The sequence below is a fragment of the Mauremys mutica genome, chromosome 2 (assembly GCF_020497125.1).
Source record: "Mauremys mutica isolate MM-2020 ecotype Southern chromosome 2, ASM2049712v1, whole genome shotgun sequence".
NCBI classification, from domain to species: Eukaryota; Metazoa; Chordata; order Testudines; family Geoemydidae; genus Mauremys; species Mauremys mutica.
The window spans coordinates 291384794-291400528 of NC_059073.1; the positions used below are offsets into that span (position 1 = coordinate 291384794).

At 52.5% G+C, this 15735-nt stretch overlaps 1 protein-coding gene across 1 annotated transcript in view; it reads left to right on the plus strand.

Annotated features, from left to right (window-relative positions):
* The first annotated feature begins 9851 nt into the window (after positions 1–9851).
* LOC123362500 (tumor necrosis factor receptor superfamily member 16-like) overlaps positions 9852–15735 on the plus strand; it is a 49690-nt gene continuing 43806 nt past the window's right edge. Inside the window, exon 1 of the mRNA XM_045002851.1 lies at positions 9852–10661. Coding sequence (XP_044858786.1) covers positions 10602–10661 — 60 coding nt within the window. The 5' untranslated portion in view covers positions 9852–10601. The remainder of the gene's footprint in view (positions 10662–15735) is intronic.

Consider the following 15735-nt stretch of genomic DNA (forward strand, 5'->3'; position numbering starts at 1 on the left):
AGGGGGTTGGGTGGGGTTATTTTCGAGGTGGAGGTGGGCAGGACTGGTTCTGCCACGTAGAGGATCTGGGTAATTGCCTCCCTCTGAGTTTTGCGGGTGGAAAAGCATCCCTGGAACTGGAGCTCAGGCTGCTGGGGGAGAAGGGGAGGCCTGCACCAAAAGCGGGGGGGGGGGCTCTCCTGTTGGGAGGGTTTCAAGGCGCACTCGGGGTGATTCTCAGGAGCAGGTTGCAATGCTGCTGGGTGGCATTGGAGTGTGTGTTCCTGGAACCCCTGCCCACCACAGGAGAGGAGGATCTGGCTGCGACCAGCCGGGGCTTGGCGCTCTGAGTGCTCCGCTGGTTCTGGAGGGGAAGGCTGGGAGGGAGCGTTCCTGGAGGGGAGCTCCGGGACCGCGGCTCCGGGGTGTTACTGGCGGGGGGGGCACAGGGCCAGCTGAGCACCCTGACTCAGCCGCCCCCCTCCCCCCCCCGGTTAGAATAGATTTCCCAATTGCAACATTTCCCCCCAACCCGTGTCCTCCCCCATCTCCCCAGGGTTCCTTCGGCAGGGCGAGGGCCCAGCACGTGAGACCGCTGTACGGCCCAGGAAACCAGCCCTCCCTCCTGTCTTACACCCCCTCACCGACTGCCTAGACACTGGCTCATGATGCCCCTAGAGCCGATCCCTGAATCCCCTCCCCTGTGTGCGTGGTCCCCCAGCTTGTCTACCCGCTTCCACAGGCCCCAGCCGTGCCATCGGCTCTAGGAAAGGCCGTGCCCCCTCCCCCCTGCTGCGTCCGGACCTGGCCTGCCAGGCTTAGCCGACACCGGTGCCCAGCAGAGCCCTTTGCCCTCGTGCCAGAGCAGCCAGGACGCTGGGTGGTGCACATGGGAGCTGACGGGGGGGGGTGGCGGGGGGGCTCTCTGCAGCCAGCCAGCTGGCTAACTCCTGCTCCTCTGGATAAAGAGAAGCGCCTGCCCCTCCCATGCGGATTCCCCGCACACCAAAGGGAGGCGTCCCCAGGACCCGAGGACATTAATCCTGCCAGACGGACAGTAGCAGCAGCCTTTGATCTCCCTCCCGGCCCGGCTGGGGTTGAAAGAGCAGGAAGCAAGATTCCCCTGCAAGGCAATTGCACTAATTCACTCAACAACTTTCAGTTCAGCTGTGGGAGGAGGGGGGCTGGGGCCTGGTCTACCTAGCGAGGGGGCTGAAGGTGTGAAAAAGCCGCCCCCCTGCGCAGGCAGTCAGGCCGCCCTGACTCCCCCCCACACACACACACACTCCATGTAGACGCAGCTAGGACTATGGGAGAACAATCCATGGACCAGTTACCCTCCCTCGGGGAAGTGGAGTTCCTACAGTGACGGAGAAACCCCTTCCATTCGCGTAGGCTGCGTCTACACTACAGCGTTCTGCTGGCATAACCACGGCACTGTAGCAAGCCCCCTACAGATCCCCAGAGCCTAGACATAGGGCCAGCCTTAGGGAAAATGACAGCCTGGGCAGACTTGTATTTTGGCACCCCCGGCCCCTGAGGGCTCCCCACCCCCATCGCCCATGACAAGGGCTGCACAGGGAGGAGTTTCTGAGCCCAGGGGCTGCCCCAGCCAAATACCCCCTGAGCACTGTGCCCACAGGAAGGGGGGACCCGGGGGCTGGCCCTGCTGCCTGCACCTCTCCGCCAAGCTGGCAGCTCCCACCCCTGGCTTGCCTGGCCATGTGCTCCAGCCCCGGGCTGGCTTGTACTCAGACCCGCTCTGGCAGCCCAGGTCTGCCAACTTGCGGCGCTTGGACGGTGCCCCCAACCAAGGTGCCCTGGGTGGTCACCCACCCCTAAGGCCGGCCCTGCCCTCCCTACAACTGTCACATACTTATAGCTATCCGCATGCCCTCGGCTTTCCTTTCCGGGCTTCAGGCTGCCTGAGTTCCGTTTCCCACGGACTCGCTCTGGGTGAGACATTGAGCAAGGCACTTTCCCGCAGTGTGCCTCAGTTTCCCTTAGTCAAGCAGCTTCCTAGCTACAGACGGACATTGCTGCCTGATTGCTAGGTATTAGGCCTCTGAATAACCACACGCAGCATTTGGCCAAGTTGCACACGTGGATTAGAACTGCCATTTGAATTACGGGCACACCAGGAGGCCCCAGCACGAGGTGCTGTGTATACAGCCAGGAAAAGATGTCTCATGTCCCAAAGAGCTCACAAGCTTAAGCAACGTAGGGCCTGATCCTGTGAGGGCTTGAGCAGCTGACGCTCCCAGTGACTTCAAGAGGAGCAGCCAGCGCTCAGCACCAGTAAGCTTCAGGCCTTTAGCTCTGTCAACCTTCCCCCACCCTAAAGTAATCTCTTTAGCTCCCGAATCATGTGTGCCCATCGTTTCTGAGTTCCTTCCAACGCCTCAACTGCCTTCAGGAGGTCAAAGCACTTGACAGTCGTTGTGGTTTAAGCCTCACAAACCCTCTCCCTGGGTTAGGACACGTATCTCCATTTTGTAAAAGGGGAAACTGAGGCACAGAGCGGTTTAGTGGCTTTTCCCAGGTGTCACAGCTGGGAATAGAACCCAGGCATTCCAGCGCCCAGTCCCCTGCTCTACGCACTGGATAATACTCCCTCCCGTTATAAGTATAGTCCCGGTAATGCTGGCTAGTGGCTATCATCTCCTTGGCCATTTCCTCCGTGCATGTAAACCAAAACCACCCTGTTGCAATTCTCCAACAAAAAAAACTTCAAAAACAGACTCCAATGAGAAACTGCAGAATTGGAATTAATTTGCAAACTGGACACCATTAAATTAGGCTTGAATAAAGACTGGGAGTGGATGGGTCATTGCACAAAGTAAAAACTATTTCCCCGTGCTAATTTTCCCCCTATTGTTACTCACACCTTCTTGTCAACTGTTTGAAATGGGCCATCCTGATTATCTCTACAAAAGTTTTTTTTCTCCTGCTGCTAATAGCCCACCTTAATTGATTAATCTCGTTAGAGTTGGTATGGCAATACCCATTTTTTCATGTTCTCTATGTGTGTGTGTATATATATATATATCTTCCTACTGTATTTTCCACTGCATGCATCAGATGAAGTGGGTTTTTTATCCACAAAAGCTTATGCCCAAATAAATTTGTTAGTCTCTAAGGTGTCACAAGGACTCCACGTTCTTTTTGCTGATACAGACTAACACGGCTACCACTCTGAAACCTATCATCCTGGCTTTGTTTTTCTGCCTTAGGCTTTGGCTACACTTACACTTCAAAGCGCTGCTGCGGTAGCGCTGCCGCGGCAGCGCTTTGAAGCGCTAAGTGTAGTCAAAGCGCCAGCGCTGGGAGAGAGCTCTCCCAGCGCTGTCCATACTCCACCTCCCTGTGGGGAATAACGGACAGCGCTGGGAGCCGCGCTCCCAGCGCTGGGGCTTTGACCACACTGGCGCTTTGCAGCGCCGCAATTTGCAGCGCTGGAGAGGGTGTGTTTTCACACCCTGCTGCAGCGCTGCAAATTTGTAAGTGTAGCCAAGCCCTAAGAGGCTTAGCCAGCTATCACTGCTAGGTCGCTTTCAGCACTGCTAATTGCCAAGGGGAAGAGGGAAAAGTCACAGGACTGGTAAATCTGGAATGCAAAAATGACCCATTAAGTGCCATGCTTCAGGGCAGGAGATAAGCAGCAGCGGGGGAGGGGGGTCAGGAAGGAATTACTCCTCTGCTCCTTACAACACCGCATAGGGGGTATTATGATGGTGCTGCCAGAGAAGCCTTAGGTATCGGGGCCTACCACAGATTGGGGTACACTGGACTCACTGTGTTCTGCTATGGGGATCCCACGTTCCAGAGTGAGATTCAAGGAGGGAAGGAACGAGATGGCTGGTACAATAGGCTGGTCTGCCACACACATGGGGATGGGGAGCTGTGGCTGGGAGTGTGGTTCTGAGGTACAGGGCTCTGAGCAGGAGGGCTTGGGCGGGATGGGGGGGGGCTGATGTTAGGTACCCAGGCCCTGATTCAGATCTCCATGGGGTCACGCCAGTGGTCACTCCTGATCAGCCCTGGTGTGAGCTCAGAGTCAGGCCTGCAGGGTGGTGGAAAGGAGGCGATGGGGCTGGAGGATCAGCAGGGAGCTGGCAGTGATGATGGGGAAGCGGCAGCAGCTTAACCTGACAGCCTGTCACAAACCAGATGAATGTCTCCTGTGTTCCTAGGAGGCAGAGCCGGTCGGAGACCCACTGTGTTCAGGCGTGGGCCGGGGTGGACAGGACAAGCCTCCATGCACAGCTGTCTAGGCAGTCTGAGGAAGCGGAGGCAGGCAGTTGTGCCTTTCAGCAATGCTGTGTATCCCTCAGCAGAGCACCCCGGTGTAACACGCCTGCAGCGCACGGGGAGGGACCACTGGAATTCCTTGGGCATAAGGAGCGGGGGCTCCGTGACTAGTGGCTGGAAGGACGCACCATCAGGATTCGGGCTCGGAGGCTTTCCCTGGGAAGCCCATTTCTCAGCGCTGTGGGTTGGGCCTCCCCTAATGAACGAGGGCAGCTTATTCTGTCTGTGCAGCTCAGCTGGGTCCCTGCACGGAGACGTTTTAAATACATCGAACACACGATTGAACCTGCCACACTTTTTGTTGTTGGAGGGCAAGTTTGTGGGGCGAGCAGCCCAGGATGGGAGACAAAAGGTGGCTACAACAAAGCAAAGAGGCCAGCCCGAAGTAAGAGGCGTTCTGATGAGTGCACCGAGCAGTAGCCCCAGCGCACCAGCTGCCTGGACGTTGCCAAGCCCACACCATGGCCAAATTGTTGAGCCTGGCGGTACCTCAGTTTCCCCAACAGCGCCTACCTCTAAGAGCGCCGTGCTTGTCGATCGTGCTTGTTTGCCCGGTGCTTTGAGAGCCTCACCTGGAAAGGGCTAAATGTTAAGCGTGAGCTATTGGGATGGAGTGAGCTCAACGAAACCCTGATTTAAAAAAAACAAAACTCTCGTATCAATCTTTCTTTTTAGCCTGCTGCCCATCACCCTCGTATCCTGGCCCCTGACTCATAAGAATCTATAGCAATAGCAAAGTCCTTTAGGGGATTTCATGGCGTCTCCTGCACTTCTCTTTTTTGGGGGGATCATAGCTCGGCTTGGGGTCGGGCGTTGTTGGTTTGTTTGCTTTAGATTTTATTAATTCCCCCTTTTCTCTCTCTCTTGTTTTTGGTTGGTAGCAGATGCGGGGATGAAAGTGGGTCTCAGAGCTGGGATTTAACCCCTCGTTGTTTGGCTGTGAGCCGTAGAGCCTCATGCCTTCTCCCACGTTGCGCCTTGTTCTTGGGAGGCGCTCCTTGTAATCATTCACGAGGCTACCTCGTTATCCTCCTTCAAATCTCTCCTTAAAACCCTCCTCTGCCGAGATGCCTGCAAAACACTTGACAGCTGTTAGGCTGCCGGCATGCAGAGTCCACTGCCTGTCACGCTGATGAATACTGTCTCGTTGTTTCCGTGTGCTGCCCCTCGGTTGCTCTGTCTCCATCTGTTGTCCCTTGTCTGATACTTAGATTATAAGCTCCTTGCAGCAGGGACTGTCTTTTTGTTCAGTGTTTGAGCAGCGCCCAGTGCAATAGGATCCTGGTCCATGACTAAGCCTCTTGGGTGCTACAACACTGCAAATAACAAAGCCAGGATCTGAATCCACAGCCAAGGTTTGAGGTGTTGTTGGCTCCGGAGCATTTCTACTATTGAAGTCACAGAGTTACATCCACACGGGATTTCATTTCTCGCCCAGGTTGTAGAGAAGAAGGTCAGTGGGAAAGGCCCTCCCTTTGTTAGCGGCTCTCCAACAGAAGGATGGAAACGTCTGTGGGAAATAAAGGCCGGGGGCAAGGGAACTGGGCTGGTTCAGGGCCTAGAAACTTTCTCCGCTGCGTTGCTGGGGTGAGATTTCAAATATGAAATTGCAGAACTACTAACTGTGGTATGTGGTAACTTTTGTTTAAATCACCCTCTGGGCCAGATGGCTGGAGGATAGCTAATGTGATGCCGATTTTTAAAAAAGGCTCCAGAGGTGATCCTGGCAATTACAGGCTGGTAATCCTGACTTTAGTACCAGGCAAACTGGTTTAACTATAGTAAAGAAAAGAATGACCAGACACATAGATGAAGACAATTTGTTGGGGAAGAATCAACACGGCTTTTGTAAAGGGAAATCATGCCTCATCAATCTATTAGCATTTTTTGAGGGTGCTCAACAAACATGTGAACAAAGGTGATCCAGTGGATATACCATACTTGGACTTTCAGAAAGCCTTTGACAAGGTCCTTCACCAAAGGCTCTTAAGCAAAGTCAGCTGTCATGGGATAAGGTCCTTTCGTGGATCAGTAACTGGTTGAAAGTCAGGAAACAGAGGGTAGGAATAAATGGTCAGTTTTCACAGTGGAGGGGGGTAAATAGTGGGGTCCCCCAGGGATCTGTGCTGGGACCAGGGCTGTTCTACATATTCATAAATGGTCTGGGGAAAGGGATAAACAGTGAGGTGGCAAAGTTTGCAGATGATACAAAACTATTCAAGAGAGTTAAGTCCAAAGCAGACTGTGAAGAGTTACATGAGGATCTCACCAAACTGGGTGACTGGGCAACAAAATGGCAGATGAAATTCAGTGTTGATAAATGAAAAATAACACACGTTGGGAAACATAATCCCAACTATACATACAAAATGATAGGGTCTGAAGTAGCTGTTACCGCTCAAGAAAAAGCTCTCAGAGTCACTGGGGATAGTTCTCTGGAAACATCCACTCAACGTGCAGCGGCAGGCAAAAAGCGAACAGAATGTTAGGAGTCATTAGGAAAGGGACAGATAATAAGACAGAAAATATCATATTGCCTCTATATGAATCCATGGTCCTCCCATACCTTGAATGCTGTGTCCAGTTCTGGTCACCCGATCTCAAGAAAACACATATTTGAGTTGGAAAAAGTACAGAGAAGGGCAACAAAAATGACTAGGGGTATGGAACAGCTTCTACAGGAGGAGAGATTAAAAAGACTGGGACTATTCAGCTTGGCAAAGAGACGACTAAGGGGGGATATGCAATCATGACTGGCGTGGAGAAAGTAAATCAGGAAGTGTTATTTACCCCTTCTCATAACACAAGAACGAGGAGGTCACCCAATGAAATGAATAGGCAGCAGGTTTAAAACAAGCAAGTGGCAGTGCTTCTTCACCCAGCACACAGTCAACCTGTGGAACTCATTGCCAGGGGATGTTGTGAAAGCCAAATGCGTAACTGGGTTAAAAAAGCATGAGATAAGTTCATGGAGGATCTAGCAGTGGCTATTAGCCAAGATGGCCACGGATGCAACCCCATATTCTGGATATCCCTAAGCCTCTGACTGTCAGAAGGTGGGACTGGACGATGGGATGAATCACTCAACAATTACCCTGTTCTGTTCATTCCCTCTGAAGCATCCAGCATTGGTCACTGTCGGCAGACAGGATTCTGGGCTAGGTGGACCTTTGGTCTCATCCAGTGTGGCCGTTCTTATGAGAATTCCACCTCAAGTCATCCAAAGCTGTGCCCATCTGACAGCTGTTCAGGGCCATGTGTGGAATGAGTTTGGTGGTTCTCTGGCATATCCCCAGTGGACAGTCTCCAAATCCATTAATCCACTAGCACCACAACTGGCAGGCTTAACTGAACGGCCAAGTACTGGGCGGACTAAGAATGAGAGACTTTGGGAGAGGAAGAACAGTCCGGTGGCTAGGGCACTAGCCTATGTCTCAGGAAACCCACGCTCAAGTCCATACTCAGCCACAATCTCCCTGTGTGACCCTGGGACAGTCCCTTAGCTCCTTGGCCCAGATTTCAATGGGAGATGGGCACCTCAGGACCAGCGAGGCTCTGGCCCGGCGCTCCCATCTGTAAAATGGAGATCACTGCGTTAACACTCAAGCAGTGGGGGATGTACTTGTACCTAGATGGGTAGGACTAGGAGAGGAAGCTCCTGCTGGCTCGGGGCAGCTTGCTCCACAGTTTCCTGTGCTGTTCCTTTCCTCTGGCTAAATAGAGAGCGTCAGTGCTCTGGACCCCTCCGCCCCGCAGGGTATCTACCCGGTGATGGGAGAGTAGATCTCAGCCTGACATCTCCAACGGGATAATTATAACACCAGGATTGGTGGGGGTGGGGGGGGGAACCCATCCTTATGCTGCCTGAAAGAGTCGACAAGAGCAACATGATTAAACATGAGAGAAATCCACGCAGAGCAGCTGTGGTTTTAGCAGAAAAGCCACCTTATTACTCCATCCCCCGGCATTAAGCGGATTGGCTCCCATCGCTTTGTTTCTGCCCTTTCTTTGGACTTCCTACTCCGATGTCTGAAATGGCGTGGAAGAAAACTCAGTGATACCTTCAGGCCTCTCCTGAAATTGGGACCCTGCTGGACTAGGTGCTGTCTATACACATAGCAAGGGGCAGTCTCCGCCCTAAAGAGCTTGCAGTCTATGATAGGCAAGACAGATCAAGTGGGCAAGGTGACGTGGCTTGCCCAAGTTCAGTGTCAGAAATAGACCCCCCCATCTCCAGAGTCCCAGTCCTCTGCGCTATGGGCTTTGCCCAGGTAGCACTGTGACGACCAGAAATGACCAGAATTTTATGATCCGAACCAAGAGAGAATGACAGTGACTCTGGGGGACGAGGCGAGAGGCTGCAGTGGGAGGCCTGGGATCTCCCTGCGATCCACCACCACATCAGGGATGGGCTGCAGTGGCGGCAAACGGACTCTGTGGACCCAAGAGGCGGCAGATCCCTCTGATAGACAAGGGAGGTCTCGCGCTCCGTTCAGGCCAGCTCAATGAGACTAGCGCCAGGCTAGGGCGATGGCTGTGCAGCCTGGTGGGCAGGGCACTTCCCGTCCCTTCCTATGTGTTCGTGCCGCATCTAGCACAACCAGGGCCACAGTCTCAGCTGGAGCGTCTGGGTGCAAACGTCACATCACCAACAACAATAGCCGTGCCTCTGCTGGTGGAGGTGGCTGACATGGGCTGATACAACGCGGCCCCGGGCTCAGGCTACACGCTGCAGTCGGCGTCGGACCCCTGTGTCTATTTGCGCAGGCCAGCACGGGTGGCCGGTGGCTACGCAGTGCGGTGCCCGCGCTCTCTTTCCCCGACAGGTTGGCGACCTTTGCAAAGCTCCTGAGGCTAAGGAAGTATTTACAGGGCCCACTGCGCTGTGAGCAGCAGTGGGGTCTGGAGCAGGATTTCACAGCAGCGTTTCTCCACCAAAACTGTGTCGGGGAGATCTCAGGGACCAGCACGGGTCCAGGGCCCGGTCCTTGAGAAATGCTGCATTAAAGTACCAGGCAAGATTGCTTTGATTTAATGAAGTGCTTCCACCTCTTTGCCAAGTAAGCAATGGGCATCCAGGGAGAATCTTCCTGTGCATTGAAAACTGTAGCTGGTATGTATGTGTGTGAGAGAGTGTTCTGTGCAGCTGTGTGCCTCTGGGGGGTGTGTGTGTGTGTGTGTGTAACATGCACACACAAATCCAGGGGGATCCAAAGTTGGGGAGCCGTAGCTCTGGGGAAGAGGAGCCCACCTCTCCCCAAGGCGGGACCAGGAAGGCCAGGGCGTCGATTACACAACAAAGGCGGGTGGTGAGCGGGTCTGGCGGTGCTTTTCGGCTCCAGAAATTGGGAAGCTGTCAGCTCCCTTCCTCCCCGCCAGACTCGCTGGGAAGATTTACGACCCCTTCTTGCTCTCGGCCACTCCCAGCGCAGAAACCTGCCCCGGCTCCTGCTCTGTAGCCAATCAAAGGGCTGAAACCCGTCCCCTCCCCCCTGTAACTTTTAAAAATGTATGATCGCTCTCTTCTCTCCACCCCCACCCCTCCCCTCCTTCATCCTGGGTCCCTTCGCTCTTTCATGTCTGCATGGAAAAGAGAGGAGACAGACACGGAGAGGAGTGGGAGGCGGTAGCAGGAGGCACAGATCCTGGGAGGGGAGAGGGGTAGGGCCAAGGAGACTCACATCCCAGCCCTCCTCGCACACACACACACACACACACACACACCCAGAGGCATTTCCAGCGGCTGCTGCTAGCAAAGCAAAGCAAACCCTCCCCCCCCCCGTTCCCTTCTTGCAAGAGAACTTCCTCGGTTCCCCTTGGAGAGGAGGGTTCAGCCCCTGGGTCTCCCCGGCCCGAGCTTGTGCCAAAGCTCGCCCGGGGCTGAATCCCTCGGCTCCTTTACCGACCAGCCTCGGGTTCAGGATCCGTGGCTGGAGCAGCTGGATACGTCTCACTTCAGGGTAGGGGCTGATGCCAGACACAACAACTCCTCCGGCGGCGGCGGCGGCTGCTTTGTTTTGGAGTTTGTTTTTGTAGCAGATCGCCGTTCCTGCAACGTTTTTGGGTTTTTTTTATTTCTACACACACACACACACACACACTCACTCACTCTCCTCCCCGGACTGCTAGATGCGGCGGGGTTTCTCTTAACTTCGCATCAGCGCCCCCCCCCTCCCCAAACAACCGATCCGCTGGATCAAAGGACGACACCCCCCCCCCCGCACGAGCCCTGCATTTGCTTATTAATTGCAAAGGGGGCAGGGGGCGAGGCGGCCGGGACAGACGGACGGACGGACGGTGGAGAAGCCGAGATGCAACTGACCGGGGCTCCTCTCTGCCTCCTGCTGCTCAGCCAGCTCTTCCCTGGCAAGGTGAGTGCCCCGGCTCCTCGCCCCCCCCGCCCGCTGGCCAGTGAGACCCCAGGCGGTTGCCAGCCTGGAGAGGATCGTGCGCGTTACAGTACCAGGGCTGCGGGGGGGGGGGGGGTGCGGGAGACGCTGACCTGGCCCGTGGGAATCGAGCTGCAGCGTTTGGAATCCAGGTTTCACACACGCGCCCCCCTTGCACGCCCACACCCACTCACTCACCCCGCGTGCAAGGAAAGTGCCGTGAACACTAGAGGAAGGGGAGGGGGATTTTTGCCTTCCGCTGCGATCCCTCTGAAGCGCCCCCCCCCCCGGTTGCTCCAGAGAGGTCAAAGTTTCCCGGTTTCTCTGATCGGGGGAGGGAACGGTGAGTAAAATCGGTTTGCATTTTAAAGGGGGGGGGGTGAGGATACGACCAGGCGCAGCCCCTGGATTTTGCATGAAACTCCTTAGCCTTAGAGGCTGTGTCGGTTCGCACGGAGCGGAGTGGGTGCGCCCCACCCCTCCAGTCCTTTCGTTTGTGAAGTAGATCGAAGGGATTTTGCCACCGACCTCGCTGGAGAAGGGGAAAGGGTTTGGGTCTGGGCTCGGCTGTCACTTACCTCCCTGCAAACTTCAGCTAAACTCAAACTGCCCTGGCGTATGTGAGAGCAGAACCAAGCAGCTTCTCACGGACCAGAACCAGAACCAGCCTTTTGTTTGCATCGGTGGCCTGTGTTTAGCGGTGTCTTGTTTTTGCACTGGACAATCTAGAGATCTCACAGGTGGGCGAGACACTGAGAGTGACTCTCCATCTCCCCGATGAAGATCCATTAACAGCTGCTTTGATTTACCCCCATTGGGACTGGGAGTGAGAGCAGAATCCAGCAGCCGTGTATGTATATGTGTGTGTGTGTGTGAGAGAGAGAGAGAAAAGCAATGCGAGTCCCTCATTCATTCTTTCCAGTAAATTTCATGTCAGGATTAATGTGGAACACATTTTCCTGGTCTGGAATTAACATTTTTGTGCAGCCAGTCTCTGTAATTATGCGGTCAGCCCATATAAAAGCTGCATTTATCCTCCTATATCCTGAGGAGGTAATTAACATTGCATGGCTTCATTTTTCTATTCTTATTAGTTGTGACTCAGGGAGATTTTTCGTTTAGTTGAGGAGGGGCTGTTGTTGGGTGGGGACCGTGGGGTGCATAAAATAAATAAAATAATGGATGCAGTTGTAAACCATCCTTCGGGGAGGAACTGCTTGGTGCAGGAGTGACTGTGAAGTGAGGCTGGGGTTTTAGTTAGACTCAGACTCGGCTTAGGGAACTGAAGTCCCTTAGGGAACTTGTGGTGTTTTGTTTTCAGACCAGTGCTCAGACTGGTTTCGGAAGGGCTGCTTTGATAAACTTGGGGAAAACTCAGCAGAATCACATCTCTGTCCTACTGTTCAGGCTGGGTGAGATTGGGGTGAGGGGGTGTCAGTTTGGTCATTATTCAGTTTGTAGAAGGAGGTAAACACTGGGCCAGTCAACAGGTTACAGAGGGATGAATTTGGCCTGTTAATTTTTACCAACAGGTAGTGAGAGGTTTTTCATTAAATCAATCAATCAATCAATCCAATCTATCCCCATACATCCCATCTATCTATCCATCCCCATACACCTCATCTATCTATCTGTCTATCTATCTATCTATCTATCCCCATACACCTCATCTATCTATCTATCTATCTATCTATCTACCTATCCCCATACACCTCATCTATCTATCTACCTATCCCCATACACCTCATCTATCTATCTACCTATCCCCATACACCTCATCTATCTATCTATCCATCCCCATACACCTCATCTATCTATCTATCCATCCCCATACACCTCATCTATCTATCTATCCCCATACACCTCATCTATCTATCTATCCCCATACACCTCATCTATCTATCTATCCCCATACACCTCATCTATCTATCCTATCTATCCTATCTATCCTATCTATCTATCTATCTATCTATCTATCTATCTATCTATCCCCATACACCTCATTTATCTATCTATCTACATCTATCTATCCCTATACACCTTATCTATCTATCCCCATACACCTTATCTATCTATCTATCCATCCCCATACACCTTATCTATCTATCTATCTATCTATCCCCATACACCTCATCTATCTATCTATCTATCTATCTATCTATCTATCTATCCCCATACACCTCATCTATCTATCTATCTATCTATCTATCCCCATACACCTCATCTATCTATCTATCTATCTATCTATCTATCCCCATACACCTCATCTATCTATCTATCTATCTATCTATCTATCTATCTATCTATCTATCCCCATACACCTCATCTATCTATCTATCTATCTATCCCCATACACCTCATCTATCTATCTATCTATCTATCTATCCCCATACACCTCATCTATCTATCTATCTATCTATCCCCATACACCTCATCTATCTATCTATCTATCTATCTATCCCCATACACCTCATCTATCTATCTATCTATCTATCCCCATACACCTCATCTATCTATCTATCTATCTATCCCCATACACCTCATCTATCTATCTATCTATCTATCCCCATACACCTCATCTATCTATCTATCTATCTATCTATCTATCTATATCTATCTATCCCCATACACCTCATCTATCTATCTATCTATCTATCTATATCTATCTATCCCTATACACCTTATCTATCTATCCCCATACACCTTATCTATCTATCTATCTATCCCCATACACCTTATCTATCTATCTATCTATCCCCATACACCTCATCTATCTATCTATCTATCTATCTATCTATCTATCTATCTATCTATCTATCTATCTATCCTTTTCTTTCTTTCTTTCTTATCAAAATTCTCCGACCTGTGTTATGGACAGGCCAGAGATGATCATAGTGGTCTCTTAAAAACTGTGGGCCAAATTCTCTGCTGGTGTGAATGCTTCCTTGACTTGGGTGGCATTTGGCTGTTGACACCAGCGGAGAATTAGAGCCTATGACTCAAACTCCCACTAGAGGCAATGGAAAGACTCCCCTCCCAAAGACTGTAATGGGAATTTGGGATCAGGCCCATACAATCACTGGAGGTGCTCATGGAGCTGCACACACCCATGAGACACCAAGCTTGTCCTGAGGACTTTACAGTCTAGGGGCCGGACGCCATGAGTGGTGTTCCCAGTTTGGCTTGTCACTGGCCTCCAGTAAACCCAGTTTGATCCACACAGGAAAGCCTCAAGCCCAGCAGGGTGAGCTCAAAGGTTCTGCCAGTAACCACCTGGGGGGACCCTCGCCTGCAGTGCACCAAGGGATTCTATTTATAGCCCATCTTTGCCTGATGGCGGGTCTCTTGCTGTCAATGTGGACAGAAAACCAATGAGCGAGTTTTGTGGGCGGAGGCGGGGTCAGGACTTTCCTCCTGCTTCTGTTTAAATAGACCTCTCAAAGGTGTGGGTGAGCAGCAGGGACTCAAGGCAGGATGCAGGCAGGGGGCTTCGTAAGAGCCCCCTGTAAATCCCCATGTTGGAATGAGGTAAACCACCCGCACCTGGCTTACACCTTGCCAGTCTGGCCACAGAGTGGCAGGCACTTGCTGTCAGGCTCCCACCGCTGGCAACAGCTGGTAGCATCCTGGCCTAAAGGCTGGTGCAATGGGGAACACACACACACACACACACACACACACACACACACACACACACACACAATGTGTTATCATCACCGGAGGGTTGCACACTATGTTGCTTCTATAGGCCCAGTGCACACCCCACGAGCTCCCGATGTGTCACTCTCCCATCCCCCTCTGTTTCGGGGACTCCCTGCCCACCCCCGCCATGCCAGGAGCTCTGGGGGGCCCCATTTCTGCTCCTCCTCCCACACCAAGGTCCCTCATGTCAGGGGCTCTGTGTGCCCTCTTCCCCCATACCAGGTCCCCGCATTCTCCCCAAGTCCTAACTGAGAGCAGAGCCCCATTGTGCTAGGTGCTGTAGGTGCACAGAGTGAGTGACAGGCCCCACCCCAAAAAGCACATGCCAGAGACCCATATAATCCAGCGACACCCCCCCCACACACACACACACAAACACACACAGTGAAGGAGGGACCCAGATCCCAGCCAGCTGGCTGACAGTGCGGCTGGACTCTGCACTTCTCATGCAAGCAGAGGACGTGAAAATCTGGCCCTGATGGTGAGTGCTGAGCCTGGAGCTTTTTGGAAAATGCATCTCCTAGAACAGATGGCCTGGCCGTGCACACCAACACACACTGACGCAGGCACACACACCGTCCATGTGACACCACTACCGCGCTGGACAAACACAGCCGAGTTGCACAAAGAGCCTGACACAAACACACCCGTGCTGCTAGCAAATAGGATAGTGGGCCAGGCCCAGGGCTGGTACAAATCGCAGAGCTCCACTGAACAGAGCTGGGCCGCTCGACACCTGCCGAGGGTCTGTACACACACGCACTGTGTATATACACACGCACAAGCTCTGTACAAAGAAACACTGAGGTTGTTTTCAGGCTCCCAACCAAACGGCTCCTTTTCAGGGGAGATAATGATTTCCTGCCGCAGGCGCGTGAGCTCACTGCCCGTCCCCCTCCGCACTTGTAAAAGCTTCGCTGCCCCATATAAAGAGTATATTTTCTTCTTCCTTGGCCCGTAATTTCTTTTTCAGAGGGTAAACGAAACTCGATCCTTGCAGTAGCCTGTAATTTGCCGGAGAGTCTGTGCAGCCACTGCTGTTTAATCCCTAATGTGATTTCCTGCGGCAGAGCATGACAGTTTACACAACACACACACACATACACATGCATCCCACTCACACACACACTGCCCCGCACACAATCGCATGCACAGACACAGATGACACCCCAGTCCGAACTCACATTTTTATTCCAGAACCCACTTCCTTTATTGCAGGGAGTGACATTTTCCTATTCATAGAATCTAGGACCCTCTGGAAGTAAGGCCTTGCATATATCCTAAAATGGAATCAACACAGGAACATAGACGCCACCAGACTGGATCAGACCCAAGGTGCACAGTACAATACCAT